The sequence below is a fragment of the Emys orbicularis genome, chromosome 2, assembly GCF_028017835.1.
Source record: "Emys orbicularis isolate rEmyOrb1 chromosome 2, rEmyOrb1.hap1, whole genome shotgun sequence".
Taxonomy (NCBI): domain Eukaryota; kingdom Metazoa; phylum Chordata; order Testudines; family Emydidae; genus Emys; species Emys orbicularis.
Genome location: NC_088684.1, coordinates 225534475 through 225559314, shown reverse-complemented (window position 1 = coordinate 225559314; position 24840 = coordinate 225534475). Strand labels below are relative to the sequence as shown.

The following is a 24840-nucleotide window of genomic DNA, read 5'->3' as shown; positions in this document are numbered from 1 at the left end:
TTTTACAAAGTGCTCCCTTGTGGAGTGCTTTAGACCTTGACCAGCTGTGGTTTTCCAAGCAAATACTGGATTGAAGGACAGCTACATTTACAACTTTGCTGCTTTTAATTCTGAATTCAGTGTTGCCTCAGCAAAAACGTGCCAAGCAATTGGCAGAGAAAAAGAGACACCATGCCCTTGCAGCAGCAGATAAACAGCTTCCCCTGGAATAGGGGTTTTTAGTTATCACAGTTATTGCCTTTGCTCTTCCTCCCAGGCAAGGGAAATGCTGACTTGTTCTGGGATTGGGAAAGCTTGCTGGCTAACGAAGTGAAAGGTTCAATGAGCGTTTTCCGATCTGTCACTGTCACCTCCCACAGTCTCACCTTCTCAGCCTTTGCCCATTGCTGTGCTATTTCTGTTTCCACTTGTCTTTGCTCTGTGAGGTCAGTTTTGTTTCCTAAGACAACAATTGTCACCTAGAAGGAAGAGAGAACAGGCTGTGGTGGTATATGCAGGTCAGTCACTGTAGCACAGAGTTGTTAAATAGCATACAGTAGTGAGGCCGTTCACAATCTAGTCTCTACGTTAATTTCAGCTCACCCTAAACACATTCTGCATTTTGAAGTAGTCGAATGTGGGGTTCAAACCTTTGTGTCACTCAACACGCTGGGAGCAAAGTGGGTGGTGATTGCTACCCACAACCGGAGGGAGACAGGAGAGTGGAGTGTCACACATCACCCAATGGAAACCCATTCTGCTGATGAGCAAAGCTCTACAGCCAGATTCTCCATTGCTTTGCACTTTGTGTTATTACACACACCAATGACAAGAATGTAGAATGCTAGTGAATGTCAGTTTGACACCTACTTCACACAGGTGATGACAATACAAGGCAGTAAGGCAGCCAAGACCTAGCCCAGACTGCTGCTTTCTGAGCCCCAGATTGTAGCATAAGGAGAGTAGGGCCTTGGCTACACTTGCGAGTTGCAGTGCTGTAAAGCCGCCCCCAGCACTGTAACTCACTCTCCGTCCACACTGGCAAGGCATTTGCAGCGCTGTATCTCCGTGGTTGCAGCACTGCATGTACTCCACGTCCCCAAGAGGAATAGCGTGTATTGCGCTGCCGCTGCAGCGCTGCGGCGCCAGTGTGGCCACCCAATGCGCTGTGACTGGCCTCCAGAAGTATTTGGCGGTATCCCACAATGCCTGTTCTAGCCACTCTGGTCATCAGTTCAAACTCTACTGCCCTGACCTCAGGTAACCAACCATGTGACCCACCCTTTACATTTCCCGGGAATTTTAAAAATCCCCTTCCTGTTTGTTCAGCTCGGCGTGATGTGGAGTGCTATCAGCGAATCTTTCCAGGTGACCATGCCTCCACGTGCCAAGCGAGCCCCAGCATGGAGCAATGGCGAGTTGCTGGACCTCATCAGGGTTTGGGGGGAGGAAGCTGTCCAGTCCCAGCTGCGCTCCAGCCGTAGGAATTACGATACCTTCGGGAAGGTATCAAAGGACATGATGGAAAGGGGCCATGACCGGGACGCCCTGCAGTGCAGGATTAAAGTGAAGGAGCTGCGGAGTGCCTACTGCAAAGCCCGCGACGCAAACGGCCGCTCGGGTGCTCCCCCCGTGACCTGCCGATTCTACAAAGAGCTGGATGCGATACTTGGGGTTAACCCCACCTCCACTCCGAGCACCACCATGGACACTTCAGAGCCGGGGGGGGGGGGGGGGAGGAGGAAAACGGGAGTGAGGGTGGTGGGCCGGATGGAGACACCCCGGAATCCCTGGAGCCATACAGGCAGGAGCTCTTCTCGAGCCAGGAGGAAGGTAGCCAGTCGCAGCGGCTGGTACTTGGTGGAGGACAAACAGAAGAGCAGGTTCCTGGTAAGCGTTTTTTTCTTCGGGAAGGAATTTTTTCGGTGCGGGCTCTTTGGGAGAGGAGGGTTAGGCATGCATGCCTAGATGCGGAATAATGCATTGATGTGGTTTATCACATCGCGGTAATCGGCCTCGGTAATCTCCTCGAATGTCTCATCCAGAACGTGTGCAATGCGCTTGCGCAGGTTTATCGGGAGAGCCACCGTGGTCCTTGTCCCAGCCAGGCTAACATGTCTGCGCCACTGTGCCGCGAGGGGACCATTGCTGCACACAGGCAAGCTGCATATGGGCCAGGGCGGAAGCTGCATTGCAGTAGAAGACCCTCCCTTGCTTCCCAGGTCACCCTCAGCAGCGAGATATCGTCCAGGACGAACTCCTGTGGAAAACGTTGGGACAGTGTTCAGTGTAGGTGCCCCCTGAAGCTGTTGGCTCTCCCCAAGGCACAGAAACCCAGAGGACAGTGCAGCCCTGAAACAATCAGTCCCCCTTACTCACCATTTTGAGGCTCCCGTGGGATGTGTGTGCTCGGTTTCGGATGGGAAAATTATGCTATTGTGTAGACCCTATGTGTTTTCTACTCAAGGGCGGAGGGAATCATTACTCTGTCTGGTATAAACAATGCTGCCTCTGTTAAATGTTGCATTTTGCCTATACAGCTGCATCAACCTTGAGACCTCAGCCGTCCCTCTTATCGCCTGCTCAGAGACTGCAAAGACTCAGGAAGAGACCGCGAAAAAGCAAAGAAGACATGCTGCAAGAAGTGATGCGGCAATCTATTAAAGAGAATGAGAAAGCACAGAACTGGAGGGAGAGAGAAAGCAGGATCCGCCAGGAAAACGCAGCGCACCAGCGGCAAAGCACGGAGCACCGGCAGTAAAGCACGGATCGGCTCATAAGCATCCTGGAGCGCCAAGCAGACGCTATCCAGGAGCTCGTAGCCATGCAGAAGGAGCAGTACCGCAAGCGCAAATGCCACCCCCCCCTACAGCCCTTGTCCCAAAACTCTTTCCGTTGTGCCCCACTGTCACCTCCAACCCACTTTCCTCAACTTCCGTGTTCTTCACACCACCAGCTGCCTCCAACACCAGTATCTTCACCACCCAGCCCTGAAAACCATGACTCTTACCCTCTGCACTCAACCCCCATCACCATGCAGTATAGCTATCCTGAAGAGCAGCACTCACTGCACAGCACACCAGACAGGACATACGCGAATCTGATTGTACCGTTCCCCACTCCACCCCCTTGTTTCTTTTCAATAAATGGATTTTTTTGGCTTTGAAAACATTCTTTATTATTGCATAAAGTAAAAGACTCCTTAGCCCAGGAAATAAACAGGCACTGCAAGTCTGCTTAGCAAACACTGATTCCTAAAGATTGGAACTACTGCCCTTCACTCCCGTGCAGGGCACCAGATATCACTGCTGGTTTTCAGCCTCAAATTGCTCCCTCAAGGCATCCCTAATCCTTGCAGCCCTGCGCTGGGCCCCTGTAATAGCCCTGCTCTCTGGCTGTGCAAATTCAGCTTCCAGGTGTTGAAGCTCGGAGGTCCATGCCTGAGTGAAGCTTTCACCCTTCCCTTCACAAATATTATGGAGGGCACAGCACGTGGATATAACCGCGGGGATGCTGTTTTCGGCCAAGTCCAGCTTCCCATACAGAGATCTCCAGCGGCCCTTTAAACGGCCAAAGGCACACTCCACAGTCATTCGGCACCGGCTCAGCCTGTAGTTGAACCGTTCCTTGCTGCTGTCAAGGCTCCCTGTGTAGGGTTTCATGAGCCACGGCATTAACGGGATCTCCAAGGATCACAATGGGCATTTCGACTTCCCCTACCGTGATCTTCCGCTCTGGGAAAAAAGTCCCGGCCTGCCTCTTCCTGAACAGCCAAGTGTTCCGAAAGATGCGTGCGTCATGCACCTTTCCGGGCCAGCCTGTGTTAATGTCAATGAAATGCCCACGGTGATCCACAAGCGCCTGGAGAACCATAGAGAAATACCCCTTCCGATTAACGTACTCGGATCCTAGGTGAGGTGATGCCAGAATAGGAATGTGCGTCCCATCTATCTCCCCTCCACAGTTAGGGAACCCCATTTGTGCAAAGCCATCCACTATTTCCTGCACGTTACCCAGAGTCCCGGTTCTTCTGAGTAGGATGCGATTAATGGCCCTGCAAACTTGCATCAACACGATTCCAACGGTCGACTTTCCCACTCCAAACTGGTTTGCGACCGACCGGTAGCTGTTTCGAGTTGCCAGCTTCCAGATTGCAATAGCCACCCGCTTCTCCACTGGCAGGGCAGCTCTCAATCTCGTGTCCTTGCGCCACAGGGTGGGGGCGAGCTCCTCTCACAGTCCCATGAAAGTGGCTTTTCTCATCCGAAAGTTCTGCAGCCACTGCTCATCATCCCAGACTTCCATGACGATGTGATCCTACCACTCAGTGCTTGTTTCCCGAGCCCAAAAGCGGCATTCCACGGTGCTGAGCATGTCCGTGAATGCCACAAGCAATTTCATGTCGTACGCGTTACGCGGCTCGATAGCATCGTCGGACTCCTCACTCTCACTGTCACTTTGGATCTTAAGGAATAGTTCGACAGCCAAACGTGATGTGCTGGCGAGATAAGTCAGCACACGCCTCAGCAGTTCGGGCTCCATTTCCCGCAGACAACAGATCGCGCTGCACAGAAACCGTTGAAAGATGGCGCCAAAGGTGGACGGAAACAAAGGGATTTCTGGGATGCGAAGCGATGCATCACGGGGCGTTGGGACAGGACCCAGAATGCCCCGCACCCACGCCCCCTTCCCACAACCCACGGCGCCAGAATGGAAAGAGGTGCTCTGTGGGATAGCTGCCCATAATGCACCGCTCCCAATGGTGCAGCAAATGCTGCAAATGTGGCCACGACAGTGCGCTGGGCAGCTGTCAGTGTGGACAGACTGCAGCGCTTTCCCTACTCAGCTGTTCGAAGTCAGGTTTAACTCACAGCGCTGTACATCTGCAAGTGTAGCCAAGGCCTAAGTCTCTTCCTCCATAAGATAACCGGTTGATGTTACTACAGGCTGTTGCACTACTCAGAATGTCATACAGGAAACCCCTCTATGTTTTGCCTCTAAATATCACACTCAAGTGGCATATTGTCCTGGAGGAGAGACGTATAAACTAGGTACATAAGCTAAGACCAATACAATTTTTTTCAGAGGAGTTTATCTAAACATTCTCCTGATTGTTTTACAATCCAATCTGTTTGGTAGCGCAGGAGAAGCTGAAAGCAGAACTGACTACATCAGGCTACTAGTGCTATTTAACCTTGTGTATTTCAAGAGGTTTTTCTTTTAGTTTTAATCATCTCAATTGTTAGCAACAGGTAAGAAAATCGGTGCCAATATTTACATTATATGCTCCTTGGAGAAGCCCTGCTCTGTACAGCCCTGAACTCAAACTTATTAATTCTAACCCTCTCCTCTTGCTTTGGGTTGTTTTCACTCTCTCTCTCTCTCTCTCCCCTCTTCCTGCCAGCACTGGTTTTTACTGTAGCCAGGCCTAACTATTCTTTCCTGTTGAGCAGTCTCTGGGATGTCGTATGCCTCCAGTTTCTTTCCCGGGGTTCTTCTGTCTGTAAGTACTTTACTACAGGTTCTCTTGCCTTAATATCTTCTACGACTCCCTGGAGAGCTCTCAGAGCATCATTACCTTCTGAGGAGGTCAGGATTACTGCTTTAAGTTATGTCAATATTGGTGATGTTTTAACTCTTATAGCTTAGGGCCACCATTTCCACCATGTGCTTTAGTCAAGATCACAGCATCTTTCATTTGCCACAGAGGCCTTCCCAGACCCATCCATAAGCAGCTCTGTATCTGCCCAGAAAGGGGGAAGTTGACAGAAAAGCACAATAACCCTCAAGAACATAACTTCTGCAACCCACTCAGGAAACAAGATACCTAGCTATGGTCAATGGCTAATCTGTCTCTTCTGTGACTGCAAGTTGCACTGCTGTCAAACCATTCTTTCCCCCTCTCCCCCCGATACATTTTGAGTACTAAATAGTACGTCTTATGTTTTGCAAGAAGTGGTATGACATTCTGCCTGTGTTCCCCCCCCCTTTTTTCCCCCCTTCCTTTTTAATAGCCCGAATGAGCTTTATTTTGCTGATCTATCGGCTAAAGGCATTTAGCAGGGAAAACCATTAAAGGATACATGGATTCTCTAAGAAGATGGTAAGCATAAGTGTACTGTGCAGGTGATATTCAGCTAGCAGAGATGCAACACTGTATCAACTGATAACACTAGCTGCTTTCTAAGGGAAAATACAGCAGTCATTCTGAACAATAGATGTGGTTTAACAGCCACACTGGAATACAGTAGAGCCTCCATACTAATTGACTCTAATGTGTGGGAGACCCATTGTCAACTACTGTATTTTGAAAATGAACAAGTAAGTGAATAAAACCAAGTGACCGCATTGTTTTATCCACTGCACTTTAGTTTTCATGTATAGCACCTGATCAGTTTACAAATTATACTACCGTCCGTATGAAATACTACATTACATCGCTGCCGAGAAGAGGGGCAAGACATTTATCTTGTGTGCCAATTATATAGTGTGTGGATTAATGAAATTCTCCTGTATAGGAAAAGTTCTTTCATTAGATGGCCCGAGACTGCAGGGAAAATTTGCTTTGCTTTGTACTGCTTTGTAATTTAACTTTCCATTACTGTGCTATTTCAGACATGGCCAAGAAATTAAGGCATCAAGCTTTTACCTCCTTTTTGTCTCTGACTGTATCAATCTCTTTTTTGATCACTTCTGCTCTCTGGAAGGATTCAAGGCTGTTCACAGCATACACAAGAACAAAACCATCAGCAACAGAGAAGTAATGCTTTGGAAACTCTACTCCCTCTTGCAGACCTGTAGTGTCATAGAGACGTAACTGTTCCTTTACCCCACGATCTGTTTCGACTGAAGCCAAATACACATCTTCCACTGTTGCACCCTCTTCTAAACCTGTTGTTTTAAAAAAGCCCCCTAAAAGTTAAAACTTATAATAAATTCTGTAAAGTGATGATGTAAGTATTTATTCATACTGCAGTAAAACTACTAACACTCGGCTTTCAACAGTACATTTCAATCAATTTTTAAAAAATTGCTTTTTTGGATGGTTTTGATCAGGATTTGAACTCAGATCCTATTGTGTTCTCAGCAAGACCAACAGGCCAGCTATTTACAGTAATGAGACCATGTCATATACACATTCAGTACATGAATATATGTAATGCATTTTTATGGGCATAAGTTTAGGATGATATCACTTAGGTGGCCCTTCCCACAGATTCCCCAAATCCTGCCCACCAGAACTGTACCAGTTGTGCTAAGTATAAAGCCAGCTGTGGAGGAGTCAGAATTTGCCCCTCAGGCAGCATAATGGAGGAAAAAGGAGTACTAAAGAAATTACTAGTGTAAGGCTTAATTAAGTTTTCTTTAGCACCCTATCTAGTCCCTATAGCCCTAATGTTGCCACTCTTCCTCATATTGAATAGTACCTTTCTCCACAAGTAGAGTAGGGGGACTAATACGTGAAGTCTATGGGACTACTTGTGTAAAGTACTAACAACCCAACAGGTAGACTCAGGCCATATGATGCTATAAGCAGCAAGGTTGAAGGATGTTTGAGTGCAGAGAATCTACATAACTTAAGGACATGATGGAGATCTCAGAATTTCAAGTCTAGCTCACTGGTTTTAGTAGTAGTTTCAAATTTTCAAACAAGCCTTCTGTTACCAAAGTTTGTCATCTCCTGCCTCTGTTGCACACCCACAAACATACGCTTGTTGGTTCTTGTAGGATAGCTAGCTTTCTGTTGATTTTCAGACAATATTGACACATTGTGTTAGAAAATAAGGATTTTACTATGTTGAATAACACTATTTGAAACCCTTCATAACAACAAAGATGCTTAAGTATTCCACCCACACGTGTGCTGATTATTTCCCCTGCTGCATGCAACCTTTGTTTTCAGAAAAAAAGTGGCACAAGCTCTCCTTGCTACTCCCTCCCTCTTTTTCTAGTCTTCATAAATCCAACTCCTATTAGATTCACAGCAAACTCTGACCAGACTATTTGATCTTGCCTCCAACTATAGCCACACTGACATGAGGACATAAGATTAACAGCATGAGGAAGACTGGACAGATTAATAAAAAGAGAATGAGTGCGAAATAAGGTTGTAGATCTGATTCAGGAAAGTGGTAGCAGGAGGGTATGCTGGGGCATTTTTAAAAACTAGGTGGCTAATTGAGTCCCTTCTGGGAACAATAATTTCTTCCTGCTCTCTGCCTCCAGCCACTGTACATGTGGCAGTTCCTCCCAACCAACATAATGGAAGCAGCGACAGATATGTCTGTACCATCTTACCTGATGAGAAAGGGGTGGAAATGAAGAAGTCTTTCATGCTGGAAAGAGCTGAGGGTGGGAGTGAGAATAAGTAACCATGATGGAGGACCTTAAGGACCTCTCTGAGGCATAGGAATTTACACAGCAGTAGTCTCAATGGGTGAAATTCAGGCCTCTGAAAAAGGGCAGCACAAGGCCTATGTGCCACTCAAAACAGGGGTTAGAACATAAGAACGGCCATACTGGGTCAGACCAAAGGTCCATCTAGCCCAGTATCCTGTCTTCCGACAGTGGCCAGTGCCAGGTGCCCCAGAGGGAATGAACAGAACAGGTAATCATCAAGTGATCCATTCCTTGTCACTCATTCCCAGCTTCTGGTGGCACATAGGCCTCCTGCTGGTCATTAATGTAGTGGGAATTTCCCCCAGTTAGAATAACCCACCTTTGAAGATGATTAGTAAGCTTAGACTTGCATGCATCAGCTAGAGAAAGAGGACAGAACCACCTGACAATGCTATGGTTGAAACCATGCTGCCAAGAGTATTTACAGTTGTTGGCTAGTACAATCTGCCTACAGACATTTTTCTTAGAACCTTGTTACAACTGTTATAAAACAATGCTAAAGATTACTGGGGGAGGACAGGCACATCATTTATAGCATTAGTAACTAGCCTAAGTCTCAGAGAGTCCAGGGGGTGGGGAGGAAGAATCCTTGTTTACATTGCAAATCAGCACCATGCAAGAAACGTGCTCGCAAATTTCATTTGTAGCAGACAAGGCACACTGTAAATTCTGCTCAAGTTTAGTGTAAATGGTTTTGCAATTTAGAAATGTGAAGAGTAAGGATCAAAGATACTGAATGCCATTTACCAATAAATATTTGACAGTGAATATTACATAGTAAACTTAGACAATGCACAAAGAAACTGCAAATACGGAAAGCAGATTACTAAAAAGTGGGGTTTTCAGAAATGTCCAAGTGACTTAGGAGCATAAGTGCCATTGTCCTTTAATGGGATCCGTGCTCCCATTGTGTTCCTTGGGCACTTTTTGAAAATCCCATCTCACGTTAACAAATTTATTTGGGCATAAGCTTTCATGGGCTAGAACCCACTTCATCAGATGTATGAAAAAGATACAGGAGCAGGTATAAATACATGAAAGGATGTGGGGTGCTTTACTAAGTGTTAAGTCAGTCTAACGAGATAAATCAATTAACAGCAGGATACCGAGGGAAGAGAAATAACTTTTGAAGTGGCAAGAGAGTGGCCGATTACAGACAGTTGACAAGAAGGTGTAAGTGACAGTAGGGAGAAATTAGTATTGGGGAAATTAATTTTCCTTAACTTCTCATAGCTGATAAGCTTTGGCAGAAATAGAGGGGCCATAGGCACCTCGAAGTACAGGGCTGACCTCCATCTGAGACATCACTGAACAGAGGGAACATTTCAAAAGCTTTTCCAGACGTCTTTAGGAGAAATTAACCAGTCAATGCTCTAGTCTGCTCTCACAAGACAAGTCAGGCTAAAGAGCCCCAGGTGCTATGGAATTCACACCCTACCTACCAGATGTTCAGCTAAATAGGTGTCAACCACAACTAAAACTAAGTTTTAAAGAGTCTACAAAAGTGAAATCACCTCCCTTTTCAATTTAGCAGGATTCCTATTCTAGGTATCTGTATCTATTACATTTCAGATGTAATAAGTCTACTCTTTCTACAGTCATCTATATAGTCTCCCAGGTGGAAGACCAGAATTTCTAGTGTCAAAAAACAGGCAGAAAGAAAACATATTGCCCCCTCCACTCTTCATCTTTTTTCCCTTTTAAACTTTTATGTTAAGCAGCAAGAAGAACAAACAAATAACCTCCCACCACCACCACTACACACACCCACCCACACAGCCAATTTTATTGTTACTTTGCAAGTGTCCATTAAGAGGTGGTATAGAAGGCTTGAAACAGAATTTAGAAGCGTTCCAGAAAACTGATCGCTGCCAAAAACCAAGACCATGTTCATTCTCCCCCTTCACCTCAGTAAAGGTAAGAAATTAAGCCCAGATTGGTACCCCTAAAACTTGTTGGCTCATAAAAAAGGAAAACATATCTCACCAACAGTATGTTTTCCATAGAGAAGCTGCTCCAAAATTGCTGTTTTTCCCACTGATGCCATTCCACAAATCACTATTTTGTAGCCCTTTCCCATCTTCTTTCAGGATGGCAAAGTCAGCAAATAAATCCTGTTCAAGCACAGAGATCTGTTATATTTAAGACATTACATTAACAGAACTCTGAAGACAGTCTAAAGCAAAGCCACTGAAACATTTAGTGCTTCAGTATATTTTAATTATATAGTTCAACAAGCCATGGAGTTGATTTTGAAGCAGAGCTCTCTCTGAAGAGGTCACTAGCAGCTGGTATTTCCAGGACAATGCAATTTGCTCCCACCTCCACTTTTTAAGCCTGCCAATGTTTACACACATTTAAATTTACTTAGGCAAGCAATTCCCTCCACTTCCAGGGGGCTGTTCACATAAGTAGAGTTACACACCTGCTTACTACTTGCAGGATTAAGGCCTTGCAGCCTCTTCAGGGCAGGGACTGTGCCTGCTTTTGTGTTTATACAGCACCCAGCACATTGCCTGTGCAGTGCTGCCAACTCCCATCTCTACCACTGTGGGTTTCATATATATATATATCATTAATATATGGAGATATACCTATCTCATAGAGCTGGAAAGGACTCCAAAAGGTCATCAAGTCCAGCCCCTTGCCTTCACTAGCAGGACCAAGTACTGATTTTTGCCCCAGATCCCTAAGTGGCCCCCCTCAAGGCTTAGAACTCACAACCCTGGGTTTAGCAGGCCAATGCTCAAACCACTGAGCTACCCCTCGCCCTCTCCCACTGCGTGCTGGGCACTCTCAGGCTGGGGGGGCCTGACGTGCGATTTTGACATGGCTGGAGGTGGCCATGCCAAGGCACCACCCAAAACCGCTGGCTCGATGGGCAGGGGCCCCTGGCCCGGAGACGGGGCGGAGAAGGCACCGTAGGCATGCAGATGCCAGCTGGGCCCGAGGCTGGGGGGAGGCTCTCTCCAGGGCAATTAGCCCAGCGAGCTGGCCCCAGGCCCGCCTTTCCCTACGGCTACTAGCCCAGCGACAGGGGGCGCCCCTGGCAAGAAGGGTCGGGGACCCCGAGCTGACGGAGCAACTGCCGCGTGCGCCGCAAACCCCGCCCAGCCGCTCTGAGCTCTCGGTCTGGGCTCCGCCCACACGCCCGGCCCCTGGAACGCGGCGGGACCTCGGACCTCCACTCGCACAGAACGATGCTCCTCCCACCTTGGGGGTGGAGCTCCTAGGGCACTTCCTCAAGCCCTGCCCATCCACAGCCCAGTTTGTAATCACAGCCCCGCCCCCTCCTTTTATTGGCCATGGGGTGAGGGGGGCGGTGCGGAGGAGGCTAGGCCAATCAGAGCAGTTGGCCCCCTCAGAACTACGTTTCCCAGCAGGCTCCAGCGCTAGCGCCGGAAGCGATAGGGGGCCGCAAAGGACTGTGGGAGCTAGGCCTCTTCCTTTCCGGCTTCGGGCGCCATCAGGTGAGGGTTTGTGCCGTGCTGGGCTGTTGGCTTCATCCGACCCCATCGGAGATTGGAGCCGCCCATCCGTCTTTCCTTCTTCGCTCCCTGCGCGGCCCAGGCCCCTAGGGCCCGGGCTCTGAGGCAGGGACAGGGCGGCAGGGGACGGGTCGGGCCGGCCCCCTGAGTGGCGTTGGCGCGAGCTGGGCCGGGCCTCCCCCCTGCGTGGGGGCTACCTGGGGCGCAGGCAGCGGCGTGCTGAGTGGGGAGCCCCATTGGGCGGCCGGGTACGGGTGACTGAACCTCTGAACGGCCATGACAGCGTGAGGAAAGGGGCGCAGCGGGTGCCTAGGCCTCTCTGGGCTGGCTGCTGTGGGACAGCCCTTAGAGTGTAAGGGATGGGGGTGACAGCTTCTGACTGACACGTATGGGGTGGGGGGGGCGTGTCGCCCTAGGGTCCAGGGGCAGCCAAGCCTTAGGGCTGTATCGTGGGGGAGCCTCACTGAGGAGGAGCTTGGATAGGGGCTAGATACTGACTCCAGTTATTCAGCTTGGCTTTGCTTTTACTAGTTTGTGTTGTTCTATACAGACATTTGCACCCTGTGGATCAGCAAGGGCTTCTTAAACTGCCCCATTGAAAGCAGTGAGGGAATGGTGTAGGAATGCCACCCCATATAGGTAGACTGGAAGACAGAGCTCTTAACACAAGAGGGGAAGATAACCAAAATGTGGTTTGTTTCTAATCAAGCTCAGGTTGAGATATTTTTTAGGGTTGAATTTGACGTGGCTGAATTAAATTTGCTTTTTGACTTCCCATGAGACCTGCAAAACTATGCTGCATGGGATAAGTGGCTTCTTGAATATTTTGCAGAATTTGAATGATGCTCTTCTGGAGCTTTCAAAGAACGTGAGATACCAATAAAGTAAGCTTTTTGTTAGATGAAGAAACTGAGACCCAGCATGACTTCCCTGAAGTTTTGTTTTACAGAGCAATAACTAAAATTCAGGTCAGATATTATTTAGTTTGTGGAAGCAGCCAAAACATGTTGAGCATGTTCACAAAGGAAAAAAGTCTCTGGGCTGAAGAGTTTGAGGTATAAAGACATAAACAGATGAAAAGAGGAGGAAACTTCATGATGGTAATCAGAATGTGTGGGTTAGTTACAGATCTCCAGAATCCCAAATGTGTGCTTCTTTAATAGTGTAGCCATGCTTGACATACACATATATAGAGAGAGAGCGCGCGCCTTGGAGATGAGTTCACATAAGGCAGCATATTTTTTATTCCCTTTGTGTGATGTTGTTTTGTTTTTTTGGTTGGAAAGATGCTGCAAGCTTACACAGATCTCTAATTCACAGGTAAACAAACATGGGTGCCTACAAATACATCCAAGAGCTATGGAGGAAGAAGCAGTCAGACGTGATGCGTTTCCTCCTGCGTGTCCGCTGTTGGCAGTATCGCCAGTTGTCTGCCCTCCATCGAGCTCCCCGACCAACCAGGCCAGACAAAGCCCGTAGACTGGGATATAAGGCTAAACAAGGTAACTAGAACTAAAAAGGTGTGAGGTCAGCATGCTTTAGTGGTGTTATGGTTTTTGATAGGTCCTTCCATGATTGAATATTAATGAATCCGTGTAACTGGGAGCATGCTGCATACTTAATCATGCTCGTCACTGAGAGTTTAAATTTTTGTTTCCTGTGTGAAATTAGTTTGGTATCATACCAAGTTACCATATGAGTTGTGGGCACATACAAGAAGTAGAACCTAGGTTAACTCTTAATTGGCACCCATGTTGGCATTTTGGGTAGAGAAGCTAGCCATAGCCATAGCCTAAATATGTATGGAAACTGAAATCCTCTCATTCTTACGGTATATCTTCACTACTGAGTTAGCCTGGGTGTTCAGCATCTGGTTTAGCCTAGCTAGGTATAGACCAGCCACAGTCAAGTTACTGTGTTTTCACTGGTGCTGCATTCCTCCTTGTGTCACCAGCACTTCTGGGGACAGATCCCGTGGTTCTATGTGCTGCAATGAAATGAGCCCCGATTCTTTCCCAGTGAATTGTGGGAGACCTTGTCTGTCCTTCTGGGCACAGAAGGAATTATGGGAAGGCACTTGAGTGGCATAGACCAGTGGTTCTCAAAGCTGGTCCGCCGCTTCTTCAGGGAAAGCCCCTGGCGGGGCGGTTTGTTTACCTGCCGCGTCCGCAGGTTCGGCTGATTGCGGCTTCCACTGGCTGCAGTCCGCGATCGGCCGAACCTGAGGACGCGGCAGGTAAACAGCCCGGCCCGCCAGGGGCTTTCCCTGAACAAGCGGCGGACTGGCTTTGAGAACCACTGATATAGACTATATCCTTGCTGCAAACTGCCAAGTGAAACCTGGGTTCTATTCCACATTCCTAGCTAGACCCGCTAGCCAGAGTTAAAAACACTAAACTTGGGTGAAGCATTTGTGTGGGGATAGGAGGGAATTTAGGGGGCAACACCCAGGTAAGAGCCTGTATAAGTGTACTCTATATTATTGGTAGCTTATTTCAATTCCCAAACCAGAATACTCTATGCCAGTGGAACGGTCTATACTTGGGGAGTTTTGCTGCTTTAACTGTACCAGTATACGTAAAACAACAAAACTTTCTCACGCAGACAAGCTCTTAATGTTCTGTACTACTTGGTGAGCAATGCGTGAAGATTATTGAAAGCAGTACTTGTGGTAGCATAGAAGTATAGCCCTTGGTGGGGAAGCGTAATAGCATAATTAGTGACTGAAAGGTTCTAAGAAGTTTGTAGTTCCAAGAAACTCAGTTTTTAAAAAATGATGTTTGCAGGTTATGTTATCTACCGCATTCGTGTTCGCCGTGGTGGTCGTAAACGCCCAGTCCCAAAAGGTGCTACCTATGGTAAACCTGTAAATCATGGTGTTAACCAGCTGAAATTTGCCCGGAGCCTGCAATCTGTAGCAGAGGTAAGTGTCTTTCCTTTTGGTATTATGTCCATTCGTTTGCATCTTCCTTTCCACAGACATCATCTGTCTTTCCTTGGTGTCACTCAGTAGCAACTTCTTTGGGGGGCTGAGTTGCACTGGTTCTGAATATCCTTCTTTACCAAAAAGTGATTTCCTCTGTAACGTAGAAGATCACGACTAATGATAGTACCAGAGTACTTGTATAGGATTCTTTATCCATTTCTTATTTTACAGATGGGAACACTAGTGTTCAGAGAAGTTAACGTGAGCAAGTCATTTGCACTGCACATTAATGGCAGAACAGTCACCTAATGTATATATGCACCTAATGTGTCAATGCAGCTGTCCTATGCCCAGCAATATAGCCTACATCAAATAAGGGGGTTTGACATCAAGAAACTTCAAATATGTTATGGTGCATGTTTTCACCTATGCTTTTGGTCTCTGTAACCTAGACTGTCCAAACAAACCCACCCTGATGTTTAAACTTGCTGTGACATGCATGGTATGGTATGCATATTTATTCTGCAATCTTAATCACTTTCCTGCAGAAGAATTCAATCTGAGTTGTTGCTTCCCAATACTCTGCTTGCCAAGTAGTAAAATAATTTTTATGAAACTGACGTGATCCTAAGTCAGTTTCATCTTGCTACACTAATGGAACAACACAATGGTACCTGGTGAGAATCCTAGAATACAAGGAAAGGATAGGCTTATGCATAATAAGAGAACAGGAAATAGATTAGAACACCTATCAAATTCCACCCTAAAACATAATTATTTTGCTCAGTATTTCCTACCATTGTCATAGTTCATTACATACTGTTTATCATGTATGATCAGATTTAGATTGTAACCACCTCAGGGCATGGATTGTTGTGCTTTATACAGTATAAGAGCTAACACCATCTGATCAGGGCATTCGCTGTGTCCCATAGCTTCAGAACGCCCCAATCTTACTGAATTGATAGTTGAAAGGTGTTTTGTATCTCTCCATTCCTTCCCTGTAAAGTTCTCATTTACAGTACACCCAACGAAACATCTCTAATGTTTAACAAAAAACTGCTGATGAATCAGTTAGCTAGACACTGTCTGACCTGCCTTACTTGGTGTGGGGAGGCTGTATTAAACAAGTGTCCCTAACGGGTGGGGGAAGCGGGAGGAGTAGCTCAGTGGGTTTGAGCATTGGCCTGCTAAACCCAGGGTTGTGAGTTCAATCCTTGAGGGGGCCATTTAGGGAACTGGGGTAAAAATCTGTCTGGGGATAGGTCCTGCTTTGAGCAGGGGGTTGGACTAGATGACCTCCTGAGGTCCCTTCCAACCCTGATATTCTATGATACCCTGAGAGCTTGAAAGTCTATGTGTGGGTTAACTTAGCTCTGGATTTGATGACTGGCTACTGAAATACTGAAGCTATAGTGATGCCAGAAATTGCTAATAGAAAAAAGTTTGGCTGAACGATAGTTGAGAGCTCAGTTAAACCTAATTACTGTCAAAAGAACGTTATGAGGAGACGTTAAAACTGTGTGTTATATATGGAACTTCATCCTCCGAGTTAGAAAAATATCCAATTGTCCAACAACCCAAAAAGATATGTTTGTTGCAAACAAACTGCCTGATATGCCATTAAACCTTTTAAATTGGTTTTGAAAGGTAGCCTTTTTCCATTATTGGAGCCTTCGAGCACTAGACGGTTCTAAAGAAACTTCAGACTATTTGGTAGCTTCAGTTGATACCACATACACTTATATACAGTGTCAAAGAGTAGAATGTTACTTATTTGCACACATTTTAATACAAGAAACGAAGAAGCTGTGGGGTATCCATTGTATCAACTGGTAGAACATTTCACCTAGGCTTATAATGGGTTAGCCAACTTTACAAAAAAAAAAAAAGTGCTTCCATTGGTTATGCACTCATGATGTGCTCTTGAAATGTGATGTTCATGGGTCATCCCAGCTATCATACGGAGAGGCCTTGAATTCCATCTGCGCAACCACCCTTTCCAAATCAGAGCCTTAACTATACATTATTTTACATAGTGATGAGCAGAGTGAACTGCCTTTCTACAGTAAGTTCATGCCAGCAAATCTTTCTAAAAACAAAAGACAACATTGTGAGAATGGGAGTGCTGTGTGTCTGACACTATACTTGTAGTTTCCTTGAGGGGACACTCCTCCAGTGCTTCTCTTGACCATGGGCAGAGGTGAGAAGGAGGGGGTTTGCAATGCCAAGAAAAGAATGTCTAAGAAAACAGTTGCTTGTTCTTTAGAAGTCAAAGCCTGTCTGAAATTGTCTCCTGTTGTGTGTGTTGTCTATCTTTACTCTGAAAAGTATTTCTGTATATCAAGAATGTTCCAACTTCCCTCTTTCCTGTAAAGTGTCACTTTTGTGGAGGAAAAGAATTTATTTCCTTTTTGGCAACCTAAACTGAGATCCAGGTTGTCTTTGAGCAAGTCACTGTTTATTTTTTAAAAAATTGTAATGTCTTCAGATCTGTCTGCCTCATGCTAATCAGAGTAGTTCTGGTCACTTTAAAGGACTAACCAGGTTTCCAGCTCTTCAGACCCCAGTTTACTTAATTTTGTATACTTTTTTGCATAGACAACTTTTACTGCTAATCTATTTCAATCATTATTGAGGCTTTGTCTATAGGCAGGAATGCTTGCGTTGCAGTGTTCTAACATTTGGGTGGAGTGTAAAGAAGATGAATATTGAATTGATTTAACTGCACGGAAAAACTAATGTAATGCCCTTTACTGCTCTTTTTTATATTGAAACATGGCTTCATGTCCTTGCTTTTTGTTTCATATATAATAGTCATACTAGATCCTCACTTCTTGCTGCAGGACTGGAAATGGAGTGGGATGTTGGGGAGATCTATTGGCCTGTGGAATAATCTTTCATGGGTAGTGATGAATGTCTTCTGGTTACACATGCTTAAAATTAAACTGAACAGCACTAACAAAAGTAAAAAGAGAACAGTCCTAAACTCGCAGGGGAGGGGGCAGGATTTGGTGACCCAGTAGGTCTTTTCTTTCTCTTGTTTCTGTGAAAACTGAGCTGCAGTGTTCTTGGACATCAGTTAATGGAGAGAGGATGTTGTTTCTCAGACAAAGTGGGCAGCAGACCTCCATAGAAGTTTGAGAGATGGAAAACACTTACCTCTTCCTATCCTCCCTTCCAGCCAATACGGGATTATTCCCTGTAGTGATTTTTGTGTATGTTTTCTCTACTATAACATGGTGTCTATTAATGAGGCTTCCATCACTTCCCTCAGAAGACTTTCACAGCCTAATACACGTCCAGTAACCTGATGACACTCGATTCATATAGTCCTCCTCCTTTAAATTCCTTAACTCGGTGGTGCACAAACAGGTGGGCATGGAGGAACGTTCTGGGAGCAAGCAGTGATGCCAGGTGGCTCATGCCAGCCCCCATAGGGGAAGGGGGCTGGGACGGAGCACCAGCTCCTCCTCCACCTCCTGACTCACCTCAGCAGGTCACCCAGCCTGTGGGTCAGTGTGCTCTGCGATTTCCACTCCAGGCAGCTTCTGTGCCCCGCCCTGGCTCCACCACCAGAGACCATCACACACGTCTTCCCCCCACACAGAAAACCCAAGGTGGGAGGAGCAGAAAAGCAGGTATTGGCCCTGCCCTAGCAGTGCCTCCTGGCTGCAAGGTAGAAGCAGCCCGCGGCTGTGAGGAAGCCTTGGCTGTGCAATAATGGGGGGGAGGGGACATGGACAAGATTTCATTAATGGGGGCGTTGGGGAGGGGTTTGCAACTGGAAAAGTTGTGCACCACTGCCTAAACTGACTTGCTGTCTGCCACATTTGGGCTTTTGTTTTGGTGCCTGTTACTGTAGCATATAATCTTGCCCCCAGCCACACCTTTGCTGTCACTTCCTCCTATTCAGTCTTTCATTCCTTGCACTCTTCCTGCACATCTCCTTAATGTATCCTTGATTTTTTTTCTATTCCTACTCTTTGCCATCATTGTGTGTCTGTGCTGTGAAGCAGTCTCCTTCCTTTTGTCCACCAAACGCTTTTCCTCTTAATTCTTAGTTAAAACTCACACCCGAGAATCCTTCCAAACTGCTCTCCAGTCTCAAATTCTTTTGCTAACTGTTGTCCCTTTTTTGTTGTTGTATTCTGTCCTCTTCAGGGTTTTTTGGGGAAGAGAACCTGAGTTAAGTGCCACGAATTTCAATTGTCCCTTTCTTAATTTTATATTTCTAGTTAAAGCCCTGTGCACAGTCGTAAAGAATTCTTCTCCTTCAACCCTTGTGTGAACTTTTTTTTTTTTTTTTTACCCTGTTGTCTAGGAGCGTGCTGGTCGCCACTGTGGGGCTCTGAGAGTGTTGAACTCCTACTGGGTGGGTGAAGATTCCACATACAAGTTCTTTGAGGTAATCCTGATTGATCCATTCCACAAGGCCATCAGACGCAACCCTGACACCCAATGGATCACCAAACCAGTTCACAAACACAGAGAGATGCGTGGGCTGACATCAGCTGGCAGGAAGAGTCGTGGCCTTGGCAAGGGCCACAAATTCCATCACACCATTGGTGGCTCTCGCCGCGCTGCATGGAGAAGACGCAATACCCTGCAGCTCCACCGTTACCGCTAATTCTTGTAAATGTCACTGTCTAATAAAGCTTGAGAGAGAACTTGAATTTACCACTGCCTGTCTCTACTTAATTGGTTAAAATGGGAAGTCAGGTTTTCTCAAGGCGGTCATAGTTGGTACTATCAATGCTACGCCCACATCTCGAATACTACGTATAGATGTGGTCTCATCTCAAAAAAGATATACTGGCACTAGAAAAGGTTCAGAAAAGGGCAACTAAAATGATTAGGGGTTTGGAACGGGTCCCATATGAGGAGAGATTAAAGAGGCTAGGACTCTTCATCTTGGAAAAGGGGGGAATATGATAGAGGTATATAAAATCATGAGTGATGTGGAGAAAGTGGATAAGGAAAAGTTATTTACTTATACCCATAATACAAGAACTAGGGATCACCAAATGAAATTAATAGGCAGCAGGTTTAAAACAAATAAAAGAAAGTTCTTCTTCACGCAGCGGACAGTCAACTTGTAGAACTCCTTACCTGAGGAGGTTGTGAGAACTGGATAAATTCATGGTGGTTAAGTCCATTAATGGCTATTAGCCAGGATGGGTAAGGAATGGTGTCCCTAGCCTCTGGTTGTCAGAGGATGGAGATGGATGGCAGGAGAGAGATCACTTGATCATTGCCTGTTAGGTTCACGCCCTCTGGGGCACCTGGCATTGGCCACTGTCTGTAGACAGGATACTGGGCTAGATGGACCTTTGGTCTGACCCGGTACAGCCGTTCTTATGTTCTTAGTTGTATTGCCTTATTTTAAAGGATTGGCAAAAAAATTTAACGTGGTGATTGGGTGCTAGAATGACATCCTTGGAGAGAAGAACTCTAATCACAACAGATAAAGTAGGAGCAATAGTGCAAGCTTCTCCATTCTATTCTGGTCAAAAAGGGTGACGTGGTTTCCATGTCTATTCAGTGTTCTCTGCTGAGGCTGCTAACGAGGCCAGCTGTGATGCACGCACTGTGAAGTGAACCAAATACCAGATTTGTTTTATATTGGTATCAGATGGTACACTGAAAGATGCTTAAAACATAATTTGCTTGGGAGTGATGTTTGGTCCTTAAGTGTGAGTGAGCCAAAGCATTTTTAGTTGTAATTGTTGAATATGAATTAATACTTTTAGAAATTTTCAAGCCTAGGTGCCTCAAATAAGGTGCTTAAATCTATACCTGGATTTAAAATCCAGTATGAAGATACTTGTTCTTTTCATTAAAATATTGTGCATTTAAAATGCACATTTAATAAGTTCACACAGTTACGTTCAAAGATACAGGCTTGGTGAGTATTTACTACAGTTCTTCAGTGTCTGCTCAGCTTTTCCAGACTGGAACTCTGTTGCTCTTTATAGGTCTTCTGGCATTTTCTTCTGATTTATTTACTTTGATGTACCTAATCTACATGGAACAGATGTATTCATTCACCTGTTTTGGAACAATGCAACCTAACACACACACACAAGAAATGTAATCTGCTTTCCTAGTATACTTCATTCATTCATTACACTGGGAGTAGAGAGAGTAATGATGCATTCTCACAGAAATGTGCCACAAAACTGGGCTCTATTTTGGACTCTGATGCCCACCGGAGCCTAGGACCGGACCACAGGGAATGTGGTTCAGAGCCATAGAATCATAGAATATCAGGGTTGGAAGGGACCTCAGGAGGTCATCTAGTCCAACCCCCTGCTCAAAGCAGGACCAATCCCCAGATAGATTTTTGCCCCAGTTCCCTAAATGGTCCCCCTCAAGGATTGAGCTCACAACCCTGGGTTTAGCAGGCCAATGCTCAAAACACTCAGCTATCCCCACCCCCCCCCCCCCTTAGGCCATGGAAGTCCAGGTTAACTGACAGCCTGAAAGTAGCTAGGGACATAAGCTTTTGTGGGTAAAAAACATCTTGCATCTGAAGTGAGGTTTTTTACTCACGAAAGCTTATGTCCAAATAAATGTTAGTCTTTAAGGTGCCACCGGACTCCTTGTTGTTTTTGTGGATGCAGACTAACACGGCTACCCTCTGTTAAACCTAGTTATTATCTTAAATTCCCTCTCCCTTTCCAATTCATATATTATAGGTATGTATGGGGCAGAGGGAAGGTACATGATCAATATTATGTGCTTTTTCTCTCCAGTATCAATATTTACATACCGTTTTAAGGAATCACATGAATACAGTTAAAGAAACTGGGATAGGAGTGTGAAAAATCTCAGTCTTTTTAAGTCAGTCTGACTCTAAACAGATTTTTTTTTCTTTTACATGTAGTTGAGAACAAACTGTCTGGTACTTTTTAGACCAGAAAGAATGGGTACAGCAATTAAATTCCAGAACAATAGCACTTTGTAGCAAAAATCTCTCTCTGCTGTTGCCAAGTACCATCAAAAGTAGTCAATTGTAAGCTTTTACCACCTGAAGTAGTATCAGATGCGTTTTAAGCCTCATGTGTTAACTACTCACTTAGCATAAAGTTAAAGGTAAGTGCTAGAAACGCAACTTAATTTTAACTATGATTCAGACTTAATTCATTCCTCTCTAAGGTTGGTAAGTGTGTTTAAAAAAAAAAAAAAAAAAAGTGTTAAAATTGATGAAGTGGTGTAATTTAGCTGGTGCTCTGACCAAGTTAGAAGAGCTTGCTGGCTGCCCTGCAGTTGATAGAGATGCTCGTTACTTGGCAATGCTGGTTAGGCTGAAAACTGCAGGCCACACTAATCAACAGTGAGTTTAAGTTATTGTTTCCATACATTGTTTTCTAATCACTGAGAGCCTTTCTATAATATAGTTATGTAGAATGTAAGGCTTATAGATTTACATTTAATGGGGTCAAATGAGCTGATGTTTGGGGGAAGAGAATTGGGAACCAGCATTAATTGGGACACATTGGGGTGCCGTCAGCCCTGCCCACAGTCCACCCTCGCTCCTTCCAGGCTCTGCCCCAGGTTCTGCTCCCTCCCTGCTCGTGCCCTCCCCCACACCCTTCCTCATCCCCCAGCCCCCTGCTGACTTGTGTCCCTCCTCAGTCCCCCACCCACCACTCGCCTCCTCACCTCCCCCCCCGCCTGCCTGCCGCTTGCTCACTTGCCTCTTCACCCCCTAGCCCGCCACTCACCCCTATGGCACCGACTTCCCCTCTGCTGGGTGAGTGCTCGCCCACCCCCCGCCTCTTCCCGCCCAAGCATCTACCCTTACTCTGCTCCCATTCCACCCCCAAGTCCCTGCCCTGCCTCTTCTCCACCTCTTCCCCTGAGTGTGCTGCATCCCCGCTCCTCCCCCCTCCCTCCTGGAAAGTGCTAAGTGCTGCCAAACAGCTGTTAGGCAGCGGGAAGCACTGGGGGTGGGGGGAGGAGCGGGGATGTGGCGTGCTGGGGGGTGGGGGAGAAAAGGAGGTGAGGAGGGGGGAGTTTGGTTGCAATTTTTCCCCATGGGTGCTCCAACCCTGGAGCACCCACGGAGTCGGTGCCTCCCTCCTGCTCACCTCTTTACCTGAATATCGGGACAAAGGATTAAATATTGGGACAGTCCTGGGACATCTGGTCACCTTAAGTTGAGCAGACCCGTGGAAGTGTAATTCTTTCTGTTTCAGTATTGGCATTTGTGCAAGATGAGGCAACTGACTTGGGAGCAGGGTAATATCCTAATCTGTTCTCTCATCTCTCACCTTTAAAATACAATGCAACAGTCACTTGCCTGTCTAGTTGCTGACACACAGTGAGAAAAGCAACAAGCAGGCGATTAGTCCAGTTGATCCATCTGATGAATCTCAAATTTTCTTATTGGCCCTTTGACTAAATTGGGAGAAATATAATCTCTGTCCTCCTGCAAATATTGTCTATTACACAGCCAGAATGGTAATACATCAGGCTATCAAATTGAAATATTTAGCTCTTTGGAACCTTTTAGGATCAAAACAACTTGGATCTGAACCCAATCAGGTGCTGCGAGTGAACTTAGGGGCTGCTTGAACCCATTCTTCCAGACTAAGTTTTGAAAATTATAGCTCTCTAAAGGGATCCACAGTTCTGAAGGTTGCTCTCCTCTTCCTAACCCAGATGTTTCTGAATCAGGTCTAATTACATACAGAATGTTAAGGTTGCAGAGTAAAACAAGTTAGGAAATGCCTGAACTAAGCTGCTTGTGCAAATTTAATTCAGCCTTCTTGTACATTATAATAGTGTTGTTCAGCATCACTTAGGAGGTCTGTAGCAGAGCCAGGAACAGACCCTGGCTCTCCTGGGTCCTAGTTCAGTGCCTTATCAGGGGAACATCTTTTTCTGCTCCTGCAGACCTCCTGTCTTTATTGCATTGTGCAATGAATGAGGCAGGGGTCCCATGTAACAAATGGTATGTTATCATGTAAGTAAAGACTGCTACATAAGGAACATGCATTTGTCTGAGAGGTAAGCAGAATGAGATCTAGCTAATGACAACCAAAGCAGACTTGGCTATGTATTTCATATTTCAGCGAGAAAGAGCCAAGCAGAACTACCTTAGTATCAGCTCTGAAAATTGTCTCCTGCAAGATATACTTTGTGAGTTATTTTGAGTGTACAAGTTCTGCTACATCTTCACAGTTTTAATCAAACCTTGAGACCTTTAAATATTAATAATCAGTTGTATGCCAGTAGCTCCTAGATGCCCAGTCACAGGAATTAGGGCTCTTAATATACTAGGCAGTGTGTATTAAGCTACTAGGCTATACATAATGAGAAAAGAATTCCTGCCCCAAAGAGCTTACAACCTAACTACATCTTAGGTCCATGTTCATTCATACAATCATTTTCCTCTAATGTACACCATCTTCTGGCATTGTTCATTTTCATGACTAACAAGCAATTGGTTGAGTCCTTTTTCTCATAAGAAACAGTACACAGAGCCCCTGCTGTGATAATGCCTGTCTCTCACTAATGGCATCATTAGCCAGCTAAAGGGAGCTACTGCGTTACATGATCCTTATATTGTCTTTACTGCCTGGATAAAAACCCAATGTTTATAACAAATATCATTAATAAAATGAGAACTGTATATAGAAAGGCTGAACTAAAATTCAAGAAGATGCTTTGGTGTTCACAAATATTTAATTGGGAATCAATGATTATTGAATGTACAGTGAAACAAGCTTATAGTGAAACTTTATAGTGAAGTAGTAAGCTCCAAATTATTTCAGCATAGTTTATTATAGTGGACCTGCTGCTGTTTGAGTTATAGAGAACCTCTGTTTACAGTAAACTTTTTCTATGTGGGGCGGTAGGGGAAAGCCTTTGTTAGAAAAAGGTGTAAACTATATGTAATAAAAGATCAGAATAGTTTTAGAAATAAACTAATTTATATTTCTACAAAACTTTAAGAATACATATGTTAAGCAAAACTTCCTTAATTACTTGCAAGAATGAAACAGACACGATTCAAATGATTTTTATTGATTTGGA

The 24840-nt window shown here is 45.5% G+C and overlaps 2 protein-coding genes across 2 annotated transcripts; one reads left to right on the top strand and one right to left on the bottom strand.

Annotated features, from left to right (window-relative positions):
- Positions 1-218: 218 nt before the first annotated feature.
- Positions 219-10459, bottom strand: NKIRAS1 (NFKB inhibitor interacting Ras like 1). Its single transcript, XM_065398179.1, has 3 exons — positions 10366-10459; positions 6629-6870; positions 219-458 (listed from the first exon to the last, which is right to left on the bottom strand). The coding sequence occupies exons 1-3, from the start codon at positions 10457-10459 to the stop codon at positions 219-221; spliced, it is 576 nt and encodes a 191-aa protein (XP_065254251.1).
- A 1314-nt stretch (positions 10460-11773) lies between these two features.
- Positions 11774-19473, top strand: RPL15 (ribosomal protein L15). Its single transcript, XM_065397729.1, has 4 exons — positions 11774-11849; positions 13188-13369; positions 14654-14790; positions 19118-19473. Exons 2-4 carry the CDS (start codon positions 13198-13200, stop codon positions 19421-19423), a joined length of 615 nt encoding a protein of 204 aa, XP_065253801.1. The 5' UTR covers positions 11774-11849; positions 13188-13197; the 3' UTR covers positions 19424-19473.
- Positions 19474-24840: the final 5367 nt, after the last annotated feature.